The sequence below is a fragment of the Quercus lobata genome, chromosome 9 (assembly GCF_001633185.2).
Source record: "Quercus lobata isolate SW786 chromosome 9, ValleyOak3.0 Primary Assembly, whole genome shotgun sequence".
NCBI lineage: Eukaryota > Viridiplantae > Streptophyta > Magnoliopsida > Fagales > Fagaceae > Quercus > Quercus lobata.
Window position 1 is genome coordinate 16,934,268 of NC_044912.1, and position 19,401 is coordinate 16,953,668.

A 19,401-nucleotide genomic window follows, 5' to 3' on the forward strand; every position below is an offset into this window, starting at 1 on the left:
AGGACACGATTCGCATTGAACCACAACAGTGTTGGGTTTACACGTAAAAAGGCCCAAACAATATCATTTGTAGAGCGTGGGTTTGAAAGGCTAGGCCTTAGTCACCAGGCGGTGAGTCTTTTGTGGTGTTCATACATAGTTAAGTCATTTTCGCCCTAGGAGTCTTTCTCCTGGAGGCGGGCTGGGAGGTTCTGGTTTTTGGCCATTTTTTCCCAGCCCCTTTCATGAATTACTTTCTTTTCCCTTTATACTAGCCAGTGTTTTTCTATCCTTCGTCCACGTGTAGGATCGACATTCCAAGACTGATACTTGTCCCATCAGCCCATACCCGGAGTGGTTGGGGGTGGTTGAAAAAGCTGGAGAGTATGGCTCTGTCAGGTGCAGAGTATTGAATAGCAGTAAGGACAGCTTTCCCCGGTCGTTTACACTTTCCAGCATACCCTTTTCTATTGGCATAGGTATCTTAGATTTTTTCCTAAGTTGTTTCTATTCCATGTTTGCCCTTTCTTCTGTGGAGACTTTGGACTGGCCAAGGACTGAGTCGTCCTCGGCTGTATCCCTAATGCTATTTCGTACTTGCATTACAGTGTCTGGGCCAAGATTTTCCTCGGCTTGGGCCTTTGGGCCCCAACGAATAAATGGAGTTGGCCCAAATATTGTTGGGCCCTACAGAAGATAATTTCAATATCTTCCATTTTATTTAAATTATAATTATAAATGGAGAATACTAAATGTATTGTAGGTTTTACTACATAAAACATACAAAATGATGTGGTAATGAATGTGATTAAGGCTGTCCACGGGTTGGTCCGGGTTAGGTTTGTGCCCAACCCGCAACCGACCCGATCTGAACGGGTGGAGAAGTTCCAGACCCGCCGCCGACTGCCAAAAGCCACCGGTCGAGTCGGATCAGGCTCGGGTGGGCGGTGGTCGGCTTTGATTTCGACCGAAATACAGAGATCAAACACTGAACTTCGATTCTTGAAGAACAAAATCAACAGATCTACAAACCCAAAGAGAAGATCTACAAACCCAAAGAACAGATCCACAAATCCAAAGAACAAAAACAACAATAGATAGCAATTTCATAGATAACCAAACCTAAGAGATGAAAATTTCAAAGAGGCGAAGACGAATTTGAGAGATGGAGGTGAAGGCGAGCTAGGGACGTTGAGGACGAAGAGTGAACGTTGATGACGAAGAGCACAGATCAACGACGAAGAGGCAGAGATCGACGATGGAGAGGCCGAGATCGACGACGAGCAGCATTGGTAAAGGGTAGACATCGGCGAAGAGCAGATCGTGAGACTGAGACTTGGTCATATCTCGGTTTGGTCTGGTTTCTTCGGGTTTTGGGGAGAAAACCCGCCAACCGACCCGCCGTTTTCGGGTTCTGGAGGCGGAGACCCGCCGCCGACTGTCATCGGCGTCAGATCGGCTGGTTCTCGGGCCGGATCGGATGGATTAGGCGGGTAGGTTGGGTCTCGGTTTCTGTTGGACACCCCTAAATGTGATTAGTGAATTTCACCCACTCATAACTAAATTTTAAATTGTTTCTCTATAATTGGTAATGACACATTAATTTTTAAAATCAATACATAGTAATTGTAGCATTACTCTAAATAAATTATAAATCATAAATATAAAAATGTAGGACACGGCTTGTGTCAAATCCAGTGCACTTGACACGTGTTATATTTTACTTTGATTTGTTTTTAAGCTATTAGATATTCAGTTGATTATTCTTCAAACAGGAACCATTGATTTACATATTTTATTAACCACCGAATTTACTGAGCGGCTTGTTATACTTTACTTGAATATTTTTGTATGTTATTAGCTATTCCGTTGGAGTTTGACTTACTTTTAGTACCTTTTTAATTGGACTTGTGCTTTTGATATAAATATACAATGATAAATAGTAATGAGTTTTAATTTCTACATTTTATTTAGTTAGTGATTAATGTGACAGTTTCTCATTACAACAAAATGAGATTTCTTTTAAAAATGTATTGAAGATAAACTAAACCCGTTTGGTTTGGTTGATTCTTCTTCAAACAAGAACCACAGATTCACAAATTTTATTAACCGTCAAATTTAGTAAGCAGCGCTAATTTTATATGCACATTGTCCACTTTCCTAATTTTATTTTCCCCTCGAATGACTCAACTTTCGTAATCGATGACCTCAAAGCACACATTAATTTTCTTAAACGCGTCCGATTCGAAGCCTTCACATCCATTGACCCATCTCACCGTGGTCCAAAACGACGGAAACTCCTGTGTCTCTGACACGGTCCCTATATTAGCCTTTAAATTAAGCGACAGCCCACGCATCAAGCTCCATCCCAGAATTGCGGAAACCAACAACAAAGTAAACGGTAAAAGATTGTCCACACTATATACACCTACGAAATACTCTTTATCATTCGCTTTGTTCCTTATTGAAGTCTCAGAAAGAAGAACAAAGGAACAAAAGGCAAACAAGAAAAAAAAACATGGGAAGCGAAGGTGGGACGGTGACTTTGAGAAAGCCCAGGTTTCTATGCCTTCATGGGTTCAGAACGAGTGGAGAGATTCTGAAGACACAGGTGACGAAGAAGTGGCCCGAATCTGTGACACAAAAACTCGACCTCGTTTACCTCGATGCACCTTTTCCTTGCCAAGGCAAATCCGAGGTCGAAGGAATTTTTGATCCTCCTTATTACGAGTGGTTCCAATTCAATAAGGTATTTGTTAAATTTATTTTTATTTTATAAATAATTATTCCTTAATTTTAGTGTCTTTGGTAAGAATATATGGTTAAAAACGTTTTGTATTTCTCTTAGGAATTTACGGAGTACACGAACTTTGATGAATGTCTTGCATATATCGAGGATTACATGATTAAGAATGGTCCATTTGATGGACTCCTTGGTTTCTCTCAGGTGAGTGAGTGTAAAATTTAACTTGATTTCGTTTTCGTTGAATTGGGAAAAAAAAATTGTGAACAATTGATTCACTGATTTGATTTTCCTTTGCATTTTGTCTTAAATTTTGGGAATTATGAATCGTGGGTCTTGTTTACGTCGAGAAATTGTTTTCCAGTCAAATTTTGTTTTCTTTTTCATATTCATTTCGTGCTTTTTTGAGTCGTGGAATGCAATGATTCTCAGGGGGCAATATTGTCAGCTGGGCTGCCTGGTCTGCAAGCTCAGGTACCTGTTCATTTGTAATGAATTATTTATTTATTTTTTTGCGTGGGAATTTTCAACCATGAATGTCCTTTTCTATCTTGGGTCATATTTAGGGCGAGGGCGAAGTTAAAACAATTGTTAATAATTTTTTAGGAAAGTTTTGACTTTATTCTTATAAAAAATATAAAAAAGTTGGTGAAAATTTAATTATTTAAAGAAAAACACATCTTAAATTAGTAAAATTCTTTGATACTATTTGAGTATGGAGAAATTTTGCTATATTTTTTCATATTCATGGTGGAACTTATTAACTCCACCATGAGTCATGTTGGGTCATGTTTACGGTAAAATTGTTTTAACAATTGTTAATAATCTTTTAAAGCATTCTCATTAAGAATGTTAAATACTATAAATGCTAAATTTTAACATTAAAAGATCAAAAAGCATACTCCATCAAAGCTCTTAAATCTTATTAATTTTACAATCTAGCTATAGTGGCTAGTAGAGATAGCAGTCCACTGTAGCAAGATTGTAAAAAAAAAAAAAAAAAACAAAAATTGTTTAATAAAACACGTTTCACTTTCCCTCTCACACGCTTCCCTTTTCGCTCCTATCTCCTCTTGTTTTCCCTCATTTTCTTCTTCTTCTGGTTCTCTCTTTCTCCCACGCCTACACCTCTTCCTCCTTTCCTTTTTATTTATTTAACTTTTAATTTTCTTTGTTCTCCCTCAACCCAAGCCGCTCTTCCCTTACCTCAACTCATGCTACCAAACCCATCTATGTTGTCTGTTCTTTGTTCTCTCTTCATGGGTTTGCGTGGATTGAAGGAGTCGTGGGTTAGAGTGGGGTTTTTGGTTTGGAGCATGGATCGAAGGAGTTGTGGTCCAATTTGGTTGATTTGGTTTGGAGTTTTTTTTTGGCTATGGGTTGTGGTCCGATTTGGCCATGGTTTGTGAATTTTTTTCCTTTTTTTCTTGCTGTGGTTGGTGGTGATTTGGTTCGATTGCTGTTGATTTTTTTTTGGTCTGACGGTGTATGTGGTGGCTGGCGGTGTTGAGAATAATTGGGTTGAGAAAGAGAGAGAGAGAGGAAAAAAAATGAATAAAAAATGAATAAAGAAAGAATATTTAAATGGAGTGTTAAAAAAATAGAAGTTTTGATAGAAGGGATATTGTAAAATGATGAGTTATATATTAGTATAAAATTAGTTTTTGAGATAGTAAATACTAAATTTTTTAGAAGTGTTGATGAGAATGCTCTTAGGAAAGTTTTGACATTATTCTTATAAGAAATATAAAAAGTTGTTAAAAAAATTGTTTTTTTTTTCCTTTCTAAAAATATATCTTAAATTAGGAAAATTCTTAAGTACTGCTGGAAAAATTCTGCTAACTTTTCTTACAAGTTCGCTATGATGTACATTACGATGATATGACATTAAAGTTTTTGGTTTATTTTATTTTTTCTAACATTACCATAATTTAAAATTGCAAAATATATCACATCATCTTAATCTTATTACCTTCCTTTTTTTGAGAATCAACCTTATTATCTTTCTAAACAATCTAATATTGTATTCTTGTATTGAGATTACATTAATGTAAAATTACAATAAAAATATTGTAGCGTAATGTAACATTATGGCAAACCAAATGCCATTGAATATGAGAGGAGGAAATATCATTTTTTCGTATTCCGGAAGTACCTGATAATTATTCCTTAAACTAATGCCATATGTTAACTTTTTTTTTTTCTTAACATTGTAGGTCCTTTGTTTTTGTTTAGTAAATTTGACGATGTAAATGAGGTTTATGATTTGGTTTTATTTGCAGGGCGTGACGTTCACGAAGGTTCCTAAAATTAAATTCCTAATAATAGTTGGGGGAGCCAAGTTTAGGGCATCATCACTGGCTGACAAAGCATATTCTACTCCAATTCAATGCCCTTCCCTTCACTTTTTAGGTACTTCCTCAGTTTCTTCTACTTATAGCATTTTACAAATACAATATTTTGTTATTTTCCTTTTGATGTTTTGTGATGGCTACGGCAATTACGGCTACACACCCATCATTAAGCATTAAAAAACAAAAAAAAAAAAAATCTTTGTTTGATTTTATTTGCCTTTTTTTTTTGGTTGAGAAGGAGACTTTATTTGCTTGATTACTCCAAATCAAATAAAAATAAAATTTTACTTAAAAAATAATTATATTAATAAAAATTTCTCATTAAGTCGAATAAACTTAAAAAATATTGAGTTCTTGTATAGGTGCTACTCTTCCTTAGGGCAAAGAGCATTTGCATCAAGCCGACTAAATATTTTTTTGTCTATTTTAGACTAAGAACTTTTTTTTTTTTTTTTTTTACACCCACTTCTCAAAATCATCCGTATTAGTCCATCTATTCTTCAATCTATTTTATTTAAATAATCAATTTCCTACCTTTTTTTTATTATTTCTCTCAACTACCCATAATCTTTTTGAACATGCACGTGCGTGCGTACGCACACACATACTCTCTCTCTCTCTACCCGTTTCTAAACAAATAGAGTTTTGGTTGCCTCCATAGACAATCCTTTACTCAGATCACCTCTCCTTCTCTCCCTCTCAGTATAATCTCCACTCCCTCTCGGTTAGATCTCCTCTACCTTTGTTCAAACCCTTAAGTTGCATCAAGCATTCATCTTCACCATAAGTACAAAGACTCGTTCCAGTCGACCCACAATGACAGATCTCCGCTACAAACGCGTTTTAGTCAACCCCCAAGCACCAATCCACAACCACATCTTCTCAACAATCCTCTCTCTATCTCTATTGTGTGTTTGTATATGGGTGTATTTGATTTTCCTTTGAATTTGTGGTCGGGTTATTATGTATTGTAATCTTGTGGTGGTGGTAGTGGTTGGATGGTGGTGGGTTGCCTTGGTAGGTGTATGTGGATGGATTGATCGGTTGTAGAGAGGGAGAGAGTGAGATGGAGAAGAAGAGAAAGGGAGTTAGATTGGGTTGATTTCTTCGTTTTCCTCCTTTTTCTGGATTGAAGAGAGTGAGGGGAAGAGAGAGATTCAGGGGAAGACAGAGAGTTGACAAGGGTGAGAGAGGAGGGAGAAAAAATATTTAAATAATAAAATACAAAGTTACAGTAATCGTGTAAATGTATTAATTTTAGAAATGCACAATGTTATAGAAGGACTGATGGGGGTAGATTTTGAGCAAAAATTTGTAAAATGATGCACTTTTTCTATTATATAGGGATTGATGCAATTGCTCTAAACTCATGACTTGGACGGTTTTGCCCTTAACATTTAGTATGTATAATTTGGGTTGGCATTGTCAACATCCTGAACATAGATGGGCTTACCAACCTTACTATAAAATAAGGGTCCTATTAACGTATATCTGTTAATGGACAATTTTAGAAAAGTTTTGATACTACTTTTATGATAAATATAAAAAAAATGTTAAAAAAATCAATTAATTTTTCTCTTCCCATAAAACATTTCTAAAAATATTTCTTCAATCAATGCATTTGTTAACTTTTCCTATAAAATAAGATGCGCTTACCAAATTTAGCCGACTAGTTCCAAATTAGGCACATACCAAACTATCATATATATATATATATATATATATATATATTTTTATGAAACCAAACTATCAATTAAGAGCCTTTTCTTTTGGGTAGTCCACATTCCACAATCCACATTTATCCAAGCTTCACATGAATCACATCCCTTGTAATTAATAAACATCTATGTGCCAAGAGTTTTTGTAGCTGAATTAACACCTCCTCATGCATAAAGTGCTTGGGGGTTTAAGGGGGAAAATGTTCGAGCTATGGGGTTAACAGCACACTATAATTATCTTTAAAAAATAAATAAAAACCTATGTGGCTGTGTTGCAGGGGAGACTGACTTCTTGAAGGAATATGGAAAGGAACTCTTGGAAAAATGTGTAGACCCTGTTGTGATTCATCATCCTAAGGGCCACACAATACCCAGACTAGGTAAATATATTAATAGATTGCTGCATTCTCACTCTCTCTCTACAATTATGCTTTGCGTATGAGTTATTGATAGAAAAATTTCTCTTTTTATATTTCAGATGAAAAGGGTTTGCAGATTATGGAGAGCTTCCTTGAGAGGATTCAAAAGATGGTAGATCAGAAAGAAATCAAAGAATAGTGAATAATAATATGCTTTGGTAGCTGGGCATGGCAGAATAAATGTGCTTTATTAGTTTAGTCATCGACTCATCGTGTTATGCAAATTCCCCGTTCTCTTTTAGCATCTTCGGGGATAATCAGATTTTCCAATTTTATAGTACCATTAAGTGCTTGTTATAGATAGATTCTTGACATATATAGCACAATCCATTGAACTTTTTTTTTTCTCGTTTTTTTTTTTTTTTTGGTAATAAAACTACGAAATTCCCTTTGCTTATAAACTTAATATGCAAACTGCAAAGTCTCCACTTCAACTTCGGGGTGTTATCGTAGTGTGAAGTTGCATCTAAAAAAAAAGAAAAGTTTGAAAAGTTGTGTAAATTAAATAAGTTGAACAAATAACTTATTTTACCCTAATGGTTAACAAGAGCACTTAGAGCATTTATTAATGGTTAATTGATGCACTTGGGGTATTTGTTAAGTTTCATGACTAATTCATACACCCTATGCTTTAAAACAGAGTAAACTTTCTTTATTATTATTATTTTTTTGAGAGAGACAGATGTATCATATGGATGGTTATCCATTGTTTGTTCACAAAGTTTGTTCTTGATTAATAAATCATCTCTCAAGGCAAAATATTTAATGTTTCTATCCTCTTAAAAATTATATTTAGTAAATATAGACAAGAGAGAGAGAGAGAGAGAGTTCAATTGTTACAATAAATTGAAGAAAATAATTTGAACTTTATTGGTTTTGTTCATATAGGAGGTTAAATAATGTCACTAAGTTACAAGATTCTTAACAACACAATATATAATTGATAAATGACTTAAGTTATTAGAAATGTTTAAATTATAAATATTTCTATTGAAAACATAATCAATTATTGAGTTACAAGCATTCTCTCATTAGTCACTCTTATTTTTATTGACTTAAGATCGGACCCCCAATCTATCTCCGCAAAACTGCAAATTTTGTAGCTGGTGATAGAGGCAGGCAACAAAAACAGGAGACACATCAAAATAACCCATTTTTATATTGGACTGCCCTGACTATTCACTACTGAATTTAAACAAAAAAACAGAGCATCAACCATTTCTGACATCTCACCCTATCCTCCCATTCGAGATTAGAGATGCAAAAAAAGTTAGTATAAACACAAACCCAACTCATAAAACAAAATCTACTACCACCATCGTACGTATACATACATGAAAAACCATGTGGTCATCGTTGGCACGCAAAAGCCGAACCATCATGACATGCCTATTCCTCGGTACTCACCAATCCTCACTCCCTCTCATTTTTAACTCCAACGTTCTGAAACCTTCTCGCTCTTTCCACCACAACGCTCTCTCCAATAATAAACTCTCCCCGGTAATCCTCTCTCTCTCTCTACACTTTCTCTCTCTATAACTAACATTTTAACTACCAACTGACTCACTCTATTTCTTTCTTTCTGTCTAGGCATTTCTCACTCCAATTCCGAGTCTTTCAATTCGTGCATTTTGTACAAAGCCCAGTGCAAAGATGGCAGACAGAGCGGTTCAAATTCAAAACCCAGACTCTATATCTTATCTCACGCAACGTGAAGCCGCCGAGATCGATGAGATCCTCATGGGTCCTCTCGGGTTTAGCGTCGATCAGCTTATGGTCAAGCACAATCACTCACTCACTCATAATTCAATTCTTCTTTGCCTTTTTGTCATTTTCACATTTTTCAATTTAATTTTGTTTGTTTATGATGTTTAGGAATTGGCTGGCTTAAGCGTAGCTGCATCCATAGCAGAGGTAATGTGTTTGTGTTAGGAATATATTCAGGCTTGCAATTGCATTCAAATTGTTTGATGATTTGTCTCTGTGAAAATCCAATTTTGCCTTTGCTTTGTTTACTAGTTAGAGGTGAGTCCAAAGGGCTCTTCTTTAGAAACGTGAAAATCCAATTTTGTTTTGTTTTCGATTTTAGGTTTACAAACCGAGTGAGTATAAACGTGTGCTCGCAATTTGCGGTCCTGGGAACAATGGTGGTGATGGACTCGTGGCTGCTCGACATCTTTATCACTTTGGATACAAACCGTCTGTTTGTTATCCAAAGCGTACTCCCAAGCCTCTTTATTCTGGTTTGGTCACTCAGGTATAGATGGCTCTACCTTTTCTTTTTCATGGAGAATTGATTATATATTTTGTTGGAAACTATCTTATTTGATTTTGTCAATTTTGTAGCTCGAATCACTGTCAGTCCCTTTCTTGTCAGTTGAAGATCTTCCTTTGGACTTATCAAAGGACTTTGACATTCTAGTTGATGCAATGTTTGGATTCTCATTCCATGGTAATTAGCTCGTTTTCTTTTTTAAGTGTTTTCTAACTTTTATGCTTATACGGGTACTCTGCATTGGATGTTATTTTATTATTTACGACTAGGCAATCGTATTGAATTTCACTTTCCTATGTCTTTGACAAGTTAATAATAGTATAATACTTCTTTAAAAAAGCTCAACTCAACAAGTTATTGTTGCATCGCTTATCTCTGATATTTTAGGTTTCATTGGTAAATGATTGAGGGCTGATGATGGTAATCGTGTTTGATTGGAAACTTCTCGTCTAATATTGTGTTATCGAACTCAAGTAGTTTTTAATTCCTTTAGGCACCCCAAGGCCACCTTTTGGTGATCTTATCCAAAGACTGGTTTCTTTACGAGATCATGATCAAACACACCAAAAATCCCCTGTTATTGTCTCTATAGACATTCCGTCTGGGTGGCATGTTGAAGAAGGAGACATTGGTGGTGAAGGCATTAAACCTGACATGTTGGTATGTTTCTAACGGAAATCTCAATTGTGTGTGTGTGTGTGTATATGAGAAAGTCTAGAGATAGAACTTATTCACAACTTGCTTAAGTGACAAGTTGTGAGTGGTAATAACTAGAAGTGATGTCGATAGTGGGTCCAAGTAAGTGATTGTCCATCGCTCACAACTCATCACCTTAGCAAGTTGTGAAAAAAAAAGTGAAATATGTTACATGAACATGTGTGCTCACACATACACATTGAATATACTGAGAAATGCAACTTTGGTATTTTCTAGGTTTCTTTGACTGCTCCAAAGTTGTGTGCGAAGAAGTTTTGTGGTCCACAGCACTTTCTAGGTGGTAGATTTGTCCCACCATCTATTGCAGATAAGTATAAGCTTCGTCTTCCACCATATCCTGGCACTTCCATGTGTGTCCGAATTGGAAAGCCTCCAAAAATTGATATATCAGCTCTTAGAGAGAATTATATTTCCCCAGAACTCCTCGAGGAACAAGTGGAGGCAGATCCAATTGATCAGGTATTAATTATATCAAAACTGTATCACTGATCATATATATTATAATCTACTTTTGTCTTCATGCATTTGAGCTGAATAGTGAATTTTAAGGTTTATACATGAGACCTTTTTTATTGGCCGTAATTTGTCACAATCAATAGCAAAATCCTTGTTTCAGAAAGCAACATCAACTAATGGCCATCTATCATATCATTAATAGGCTGTTAGTTATCTTGCAGTTTTGCAAATGGTTTGATGATGCAGTGGCTGCTAGCTTGAAGGAACCAAATGCTATGGCATTGTCAACTGTTGGGAAGGATGGAAAACCGTAATACTCACTTCCTTTGTTTTTTTCACTTCCTGTTGAAAAGTGACCATTTGATTTACATGGGAACCTAAATCTTAATACTTCAAAGTTATAAAATGTGTCAAATTCAACACTGGTTTCCATTATAATTCAACATGCTTGCACAGATATTAAGAAATATGTTATTATGTTGTGTTAATGTGTGATTTGGTTGATTCAGCCCCCATAATAGTTCGCAATTTTTTTATATGTTGTCCATAATAGGTTCCTGTATTTTGAAGATGACAAAAGCAGCACCCTTCTTAACAGGGGAAGCTCAGATATCCATTTATGCATAACAGCCAGTTAAATTTTCACTTTGGAGTTGCTTTCTAGGCCTTTGAAATGAAGGACTTTGGTTCTGAACCTTCAAAAATTTACCCCCCCCCCCCCCCCCTTAGTGAAGGAAAAGCTCAATTTGTGTGCTGCTTTATTATAGGTCTTCTTGCCTAATCATTTTTTGTTTTGTTCATGTGTAAATTTTTATTAATATTACACCACTTAAATAAATTTTAATTAGATCAATATTTTGTTAATCTAATTATTGGTTATATGTTCTTTTTGTTCTTAATGTACACTCCAAATTTCATATTAATTGGATGCTATTTACTATTAGATCCATAAATTCATGTCTTAGTCCCAAATCTTTTGGGCTTGATTATGGATCCTTAATAGATTAGTCAAGGTCAGTCATATGTATTCTTAATTCTTTTTCTCCATTCTATTATATCCGAACTCATATCCAATGTAGTGCATCACTAGTAGAGGGTGCCCCAAGTATCTGTAGTGGTCCATTTATAATAGAGTAACTAAATTTTAAGGTGGCCATCAATCTATAGCCCCTTTTCCCGAGTTTAGGACTGGCTGGGAACAAAATATATGACAATAAGCATAGACACATGCAAAGTTAGTATAGTTTGAAAAACCAAAAGCTACATATTTAAACATTTTTATGAATTAGATAGTTATTGGTCATTGACCATCTTGATATTTTGCAATCATGGAGGTTATAGAAAGACATTTAATCTAATGGTGGATTTGTCAAAAAAACATATCCAATATAAAGTTATTTAGTGATGAAATATTAGTAAAAGTTATACTAGGTATGACTTGAACTCATTAATACACCGTCCCTATATACATAATATCACCAGTGTCCTTGGATGTCTCTATAGTAGTTGATATGGTGATTTGATGATTATCAGCATGTTTATCCTTTTTAATATTTATATGAATTTTTGAAATTATATATATGGAACTTTTTGACATTTTCTAATTACTCCACTTCATCTTACTTTCTGCTTTAGGTCATCACGAATAGTATTGCTAAAAGGAGTTGATAAGGATGGTTTTGTCTGGTTTGTATCTGTTACTGTTTTAGTAGTTCATACAGTTGACAATTTTTTCCTTAAATTGATTGTTCTTTTCTTATCTTCTGCTGTCACTATATGCAGGTACACCAATTATGACAGTCGAAAGGCACATGACTTATCTGATAATCCCCACGCATCACTGCTTTTCTATTGGGATGGTCTTAATCGTCAGGTAATTGTACTACTCAGTGTTTAGAATAAAAAATAAAATGTTTAAATTTACCACTTCCCATTAGCTAAAGACGTGTGATAATTAATCATTAGTTATAACAATCTGTAGAATTTTTTTTTACTCACCACGAACCTTGTAGCTCAAATAGTATCTCCAAGTGTTTCCAATGAAGATATTCAGGGTTCAAATCCCCCAACACCCAACTATTAAACTATGAAAAAATAAAAAAATAGAACTGTTTTTACTCAGAAATTTGATGAGACAGATTATTATATTTTCACAACTCATGCAAAGTAGTATGATATTTACATGATGCTGAACACCAGTAGAGTAACTTCAGCCTGAATTGACCTGGATTAATATATCATATAATCTTCTTGAGACACTTGGAAATAGACAAATGGGACTTGAAGCAAAGTCTAGTCAATTCTGGAAATATGGCCCCTATTTCGGAACGTATTGTCAAAAGTCTATGAAGGGAATACAGACTCAAGCTTTCACAGTTTGCTCATCCACCAATTCCTTATAGAGTGATGCTAGATTACTAGGGACATTGCAAATTTTATCACATATGCCTTACAAGCTGATGTGTTAACTTTTAGCCACAAAGTAGAAAAAAGAAATAAAGATATTTATTTATCATATTGTTGATGTGACACTGATTAGATTTTTTTTTTAAAATTTTTTGGATATGTAACCAATCACATTCATTGTCATGTCAATTTGTAAGACTTTCATCTTAAAATTGGTAGTAGCTTTATTCCTTGTAGCAATTTACTTATCCTTCACAGGCTTCTTTTTACCATAATGGTTATTGTTGATATTTAGTTTACTTTGATGCAATTTGGTTAACCCTCCTGCAAAAATTATCCACTTAACGATCTGTAGAGTTCCTAGGATGCTCCTTGATTTTAGAAAATATTATAGTCCTTATTTGTGGAATATCATGTACTGTGAACTTACCTTGTTATTTGGGGCTAGAATTTGGATCAGTGCCAAAGAGCAATGCAGGAGTCTGCATGGGATAGTACTGGCTTTCCAGCACTCCAGCTGGTTTTTCTTGGGTCATTTAAAGCCTCAACAGTTGGGCATTGATTCAATTTGGTGCTCTGATTGTTGAGTATTTTATTTTTTATTTTTTATTATCAACCTCAAATGGTGGATTTGTATCAAACAGAGTGACTTACTGAGAGAGAGAGAGAGAGAGAGAGATTTTAAGCATCCAAAACATGGTGCCAGCGTCACATCATTCTAACAGGCATTGCAGCAACTGCATGAGTGTTTCTAGACTAGACGGATTGTGTATGTTCCCCATGATTAATATATGTATGTACACCTGAAAAGGTGAGAAAACTCGATTGTTAAGATATACTTATTTAAAAAAACAGCTTACTAAATTGGCAAATGACTGATAATTAGAGCATTATGCTCAGGCTCAAGCAAATCTACAGACCTGAGGATTTTTTTTTTTAGAAACAAACTAACTGTTAAAAACACACACACACACACACACTTAATTGCACTCTCTCACCAAGCTCAAACACATTACTTAACCCAAAGTATCACTACAAAATGGCCTAACTCTTGTAGTAGTAGAGTGGGGCTGAGGGTTAATTTACAGGAATGTGTCTCACCATCTGAGAGATTTGGGTGCGCTGCCTAGTGCCTTGCATCACCCTAATTATATGAATTATGATCATTGCACTTTTGCAATTAGTTAATATTTGAAGTTTTCCTAGTGAATGCTTACGGTTAAGTACATCTATTTGGTAATTCTGAAAGAACATTGCAGATCAGTATGGGACATTTATACTAGATCTTTAGACAATGTAACTTGACCTTTACCGAGCTGCCGTGTTTCAATGCATAACATTTGCCCTATGAAGAAAATTCCTTATTAGTATTCCTGGATGAAGACCAGATTTAATAAAGTTTAATTTCTAGGTAAGAGTGGAAGGATCTGTGCAGAAAGTTTCTGATGAGGAATCTGAGCAGTACTTTCATAGCCGTCCTCGAGGAAGTCAGATTGGAGCAATAGTTAGCAAGCAGGTTTATTTCACTGTATATTTATCATTATTGATATTGAATACTAGCTTTACTGTACACATGAAGCTTGTGCAAATTCATTTTTTCATGGAAAAAGATTGTTGCATAGATTTTGCAGTAATTTTAGAGACTTTAAACATTTCAACTATGTTTTTTTGATAGGTGACTTTAAACATTTCAATTATGTACAATAATTATAATGTGTGGTAAAAAAACAAACGAACAAACAATCAAAACAAAACTTCAAACAACCTTTTATGTGGAACAGAGAAGATCAACAAGTTGTAGCATAATTCTTCTTCTTCTTCTTCTTCTTCTGTTATTCTTTATTATATTAATATGTTTCTTCAATTTCCTTTTTACATTACTTAAGATCTGGAATTATTACAAAGTTACAGAAGATGGTTGTTGTAATGGTATAAAGTGTTGTTGAAAAACTGTATAAAGTAGGTATCATAAAAGAATTAAAACTCAAACATATATGAAGAGGGAAAAAAAAATGGGTCAAGGAGGTGATGTTCTAAGAATTTCTAATATCACCTCCTTCCCTTCTATAATAGGATGGAAGGTGAGATTGTGGATTCAAGACCCATTGGGTGCATGAGTAATTTGCTAACAAGAAAGAAAGAAAAAGAAAAAAAGATTAGTGGGTATCTTATTGACTTAAGATGGTAATGCTGTAAGAGTTTCAAAGTAATTAAATTTGGATGGAGAGAGTTATTTGAGAAACTTAAAATTCTTTAAGAATTAGAGCATTTTATTTGCCTTTCTTCTGAATTTAGTTGACTGCAAGATTTATTTTTCTCCCACGGATATTGAAAACATGTTTGCTTTAACTTATGAGATCATCATCTTGCTTTCTTCAGAGCACCGTAGTGCCTGGAAGGCATGTTCTACACCAACAATATAAAGAACTGGAGGAAAATTTTTCTGATGGGTAAGTTTCTTTGTTTTTTTTTCCCCACTTTAATTTTTGCCACATACCGAGCAGGGGGTGGTGGTGTTGAAGGAGGGTAAGTTGTTGGATTTTAATTTTTACTTTTGACAATTTCGATTGTGCAAGCATTCTGTTAGAGACACTTGATCACAAATGTATGCTATGTCATTGAATTAACTTCAGATGGTGGTCCCTTGTCTGGTTCTGAATAGAAGTGTATGCCATGTACCAAAAGTGAAAATTTTTGCAATAAATTTCCAACCTTCATTGGATTAAACCTTTGAGAGTTCAGCACAAATGTCATAATATTAAGTACTTTCCCCACCCACAACTACCTAAGAGAGAACTGTCCTAAATATAAAACTACCATGGGAGAAATTTGAAATAAAAATCTTCTTGTTTTTGTTAAGAGAAATTTGAAATAAGAATCTTCTTGTTATTTATTTATTTTCATTTTGTCTCTGCAGAAGTTTGATTCCAAAACCTAAACACTGGGGAGGATATAGGCTTAAACCAGAGCTGTTTGAGTTTTGGCAAGGACAGAAGTCTCGCTTGCATGACAGGTGGTTTTCATCCCATTTATGAAAGGTGGTTTTTATTCCATTTTCTTGCTACAATTTCTGTGATGGGCCTGCAACGCATGAATGGAGCTGGTTTGGGCCAAATTTGGTTTAATTTGGGTTCATATATCCTGGAACTGCACCTTTTATAGAGGTTTGAGTAGAATTACACTGATCTGTCGTATAAATTCTAAAATCCAAATTGGGTTTGTCTTGGATCCATAACCTGTCAGTGAATTTTGTTGATTGATATTATTTCATGGTTTGATCATAGAGCCTCAGACCAAAATATTTTGTCCATCTTAAGGGTAGATGTGATTCTGGGTCTAGTGGTGAATCTGGTGATCAAAACTAAATGTAATGTCAGAGTTATCGTAATACACTGCTACCCTCATAAACTGCATTCCAAATCACTCAGTTGAGATCTGTTCCAATACACCATCTTTCATTATCCGAAAGTTTCTTTTCTTTCATTCTGACAATAGTTAATGTGACATTAATATTTTACATTTGTTATAAGGTCCTTGGATGGAATCAAGCTAAAATTACAAATATGATAGCTTGAGAGGACTTTCTTATCAATTTTTTTTTTTTTTGATAAGTAACTTTCTTATTAATTTTAATTTCTAATGTTATGTATATATATAATATATAAGTTGTATATAAGCAAACCCATCGTTAAAAAATTGCAATAATGTGTACCACGTTTCATGTACCCATACAATCCATGTCTTAGGTAACATAGGGTCATGTATATGTTTCCTATAGTCTTGGAAACCCAACTAAGGGGCCAATGAACATGATGGATTCCAAATTTCTGCATAAAGTTTTGGATTTGAGCTTCATGGATTCCACTCACAATATCTGTGTCATGTCCTATTTACTTATTGCTTCTTTTACCTTTGATACATGGAACTCATGCTTGCGGCAGTTCAAGCACAAATTGTACAAAAGCGATGTGTTTCATATATTTCAAAATGTATCTCAAAGAGTCCATTGAAACTTTTTTTTTAATGAATGATTCCTTAGAAACTTAAATGGATTCTTTTACATGTCTCATCCTTATTATTGTTATGTCTTCCTGACAGGTTGCAGTATTCTCCTCATGAAATCAATGGACAACAAGTGTGGAAAATTGAGCGGTTGGCTCCTTGACTATAAGTTCAATCTTCATTCAAAGCAACTGTAGGTGATGAACCACGACTTTGTGAGCGTACATGTATATCCAAGAGTGATTAGACTAATGCATAATCTGTAGAGGAAAGCTTTTGAACAAATCACACAGATGGATTCTTACATATCTTGTCATCTTTAAAGTATAATTACCTCAGTTGTAATGCCATGAATCTTCTATGCAGGGTCTACAAATCTTTATTGTGTAAGGTCTACTTTATTGTGGGACTGCTTCTGGGTAATAAAATGGATCTGTGGATCAATGTTTTGAAAATACTGCCAAATATTTGGTTGGTGTTGCCACTGTTCTAGTTGTCTTATGATCTATGCTTGGGAGTAATATCTCCTAAATGGTTTTTTGTATAGGGAATCATATGTGCTGGAAGACTCACTTTTTAATAATTTGTGCTGGTAGAATCAACTCTGAAGCACAACATGACAAGTCTTTTTAATAATTCTACTCCGTATTGCGTCTATACTTGTATCATCATATTCCTGTTGTTTTTTTTTTTCCTCTACATCTGTTCCCCTAAGTCTTGTCTAGGTAGATGACAATTATTATAGCTCAATTCAAACGTATTTCAACTTGGCATATCTTTACTTGTAAAGCAATTCCACTATTTGTTTTGCATGATTGTAAGATAAACTTTTTCAAAATCCGCTTCTTGAAGATTTGAGTATTATGAGCTCTGCGTCCGTCCTGTTGCTGTCCATCCATTGAACACAGCCATTGGTTGGTAGTAGTTTTATTAAAGACAAAAGCTTTCTTACGAGCTATCTACTAATGGTAGGTTGCTTTATAAGCTAATGGATCAAGAATTTTCTTGTTATGAGTTTTAGTTAGCTTAACTAATAAAAGTCTTTTGCCCTTGAACAATGGATTTGGGTTCAAATCCCGCTGATTTAAATAATAGAAAATCTAATATTTTAAAATTGTATCTAGAATGACCGGAAAGGTAGAATTTTCCTGCTACCTTAGGGATTAAGGCCCTTCCCTTTTTGGCCGGTTGTGGGAGAGAATCAACATATTTTTTTTTGTTTTACTCCCCGCAATTCTTCCTCAACCGGGCTTTGGCAGAAATAAGAGACTTGAATAAGAAATCCATTAACGCCTAATGGGAAAGAGTAATTATCATGAAACATGTCATAGATTTTAAGTCTTATCACATTCATAAAAAAAAAATCATTGTTTAACTTCATATTTAGATAGTTGTTTGTTGATAAACTATAAAATTATGATTGACACTTTGTGTGATTGTAGTGCATATATATTTGACTACTAATTTGAATGGATATATGTAAAAAGGTCTTCTCTCTCCTTTTTTTTGTTTTGGTGGTGGGGTTGAAAGAGACAGATTGAGAGGATGATCTCCCTTATCAGGATTAACTTTACTTTCTTTCTCTTTGAAGTTTGGTGGAGGCTTGTCTTCAAGCTTGGAGTTTTCTTTCTTTTATGTGGATGCTTCTTGATATTAATGTTTGGTTATGTAGAAAGAGCGTATGTCAATCATGACTAAAATGGGCTCCACAAGAAAAAAAAAAAATCAGGAAATTCTTTTCAAGCTTCTTTGACCAGTGCTGAAGCTGAAACCTGAAACCTGAAACACTACTTTAAATTTTTTCTTTTCTTTTCTTTATCTGAAAGGCCAAATTTGATGCAAGGTGACCACCCCACTTTCTCTTGTAAGGGTGGGTTTTCCTCCTCAATGAGTGGAATATCAAAGAATTTTTAGATGCATAAAATGTGAAAATTCAATGTCACTGTTTGTACGCATCACCCATTAAAAAAAAAAAAAAAAAAAAAATGATCCAAGAAGGACTAGATGTGGCGGAATTTTTATAGTTCTAAAGGAGAAATGATTAGTAGATTCCTTCAAGCTCTCTCTTTCAAATCATGGATCTAAAAAGGCCTACGATCCTTTCTCATAGCATTGGAGCCTCACCCTCTATTTTGTTTTTTATATGATTTTTAATATATTCCACAAGTGTCAAGTGGGCATAGCTATTTGATCAAACTCTCAGGTATGAAAGCATATTGAATTTCAAGAGATTAAAAAGATCATTGACCCTAGAAAGTATTACTCTTCCAAGTGTCTCTATGAACAACCGTTGTTGGATGTTGACCCAACTTCCCAATTTGGTGTTCAAGTG

At 34.7% G+C, this 19,401-nt stretch overlaps 2 protein-coding genes across 4 annotated transcripts; both read left to right on the top strand.

Annotated features, from left to right (window-relative positions):
* The first annotated feature begins 2,221 nt into the window (after positions 1 to 2,221).
* On the top strand, positions 2,222 to 7,559 carry LOC115960828 (esterase CG5412). Its single transcript, XM_031079821.1, has 6 exons — positions 2,222 to 2,728; positions 2,828 to 2,926; positions 3,155 to 3,196; positions 5,005 to 5,134; positions 7,073 to 7,174; positions 7,273 to 7,559. Exons 1-6 carry the CDS (start codon positions 2,498 to 2,500, stop codon positions 7,350 to 7,352), a joined length of 684 nt encoding a protein of 227 aa, XP_030935681.1. The 5' UTR covers positions 2,222 to 2,497; the 3' UTR covers positions 7,353 to 7,559.
* A 790-nt stretch (positions 7,560 to 8,349) lies between these two features.
* LOC115960291 (pyridoxine/pyridoxamine 5'-phosphate oxidase 1, chloroplastic) lies at positions 8,350 to 17,526 on the top strand. 3 transcript variants are annotated; one of them, XM_031079101.1, is made up of 14 exons: positions 8,350 to 8,713; positions 8,804 to 8,989; positions 9,089 to 9,127; positions 9,303 to 9,470; positions 9,560 to 9,665; positions 9,982 to 10,148; positions 10,422 to 10,664; positions 10,883 to 10,971; positions 12,297 to 12,347; positions 12,444 to 12,534; positions 14,479 to 14,583; positions 15,447 to 15,517; positions 15,985 to 16,105; positions 17,166 to 17,526. In XM_031079101.1, exons 1-13 carry the CDS (start codon positions 8,558 to 8,560, stop codon positions 16,100 to 16,102), a joined length of 1,590 nt encoding a protein of 529 aa, XP_030934961.1. In that variant the 5' UTR covers positions 8,350 to 8,557; the 3' UTR covers positions 16,103 to 16,105; positions 17,166 to 17,526. The 3 variants fall into 3 exon arrangements, with proteins under 3 accessions (XP_030934961.1, XP_030934962.1, XP_030934960.1); XM_031079100.1 differs by having other exon boundaries at positions 8,355 to 8,713; positions 15,985 to 16,080; XM_031079102.1 differs by lacking the exon at positions 12,297 to 12,347 and having other exon boundaries at positions 8,351 to 8,713; positions 15,985 to 16,080.
* Positions 17,527 to 19,401: the final 1,875 nt, after the last annotated feature.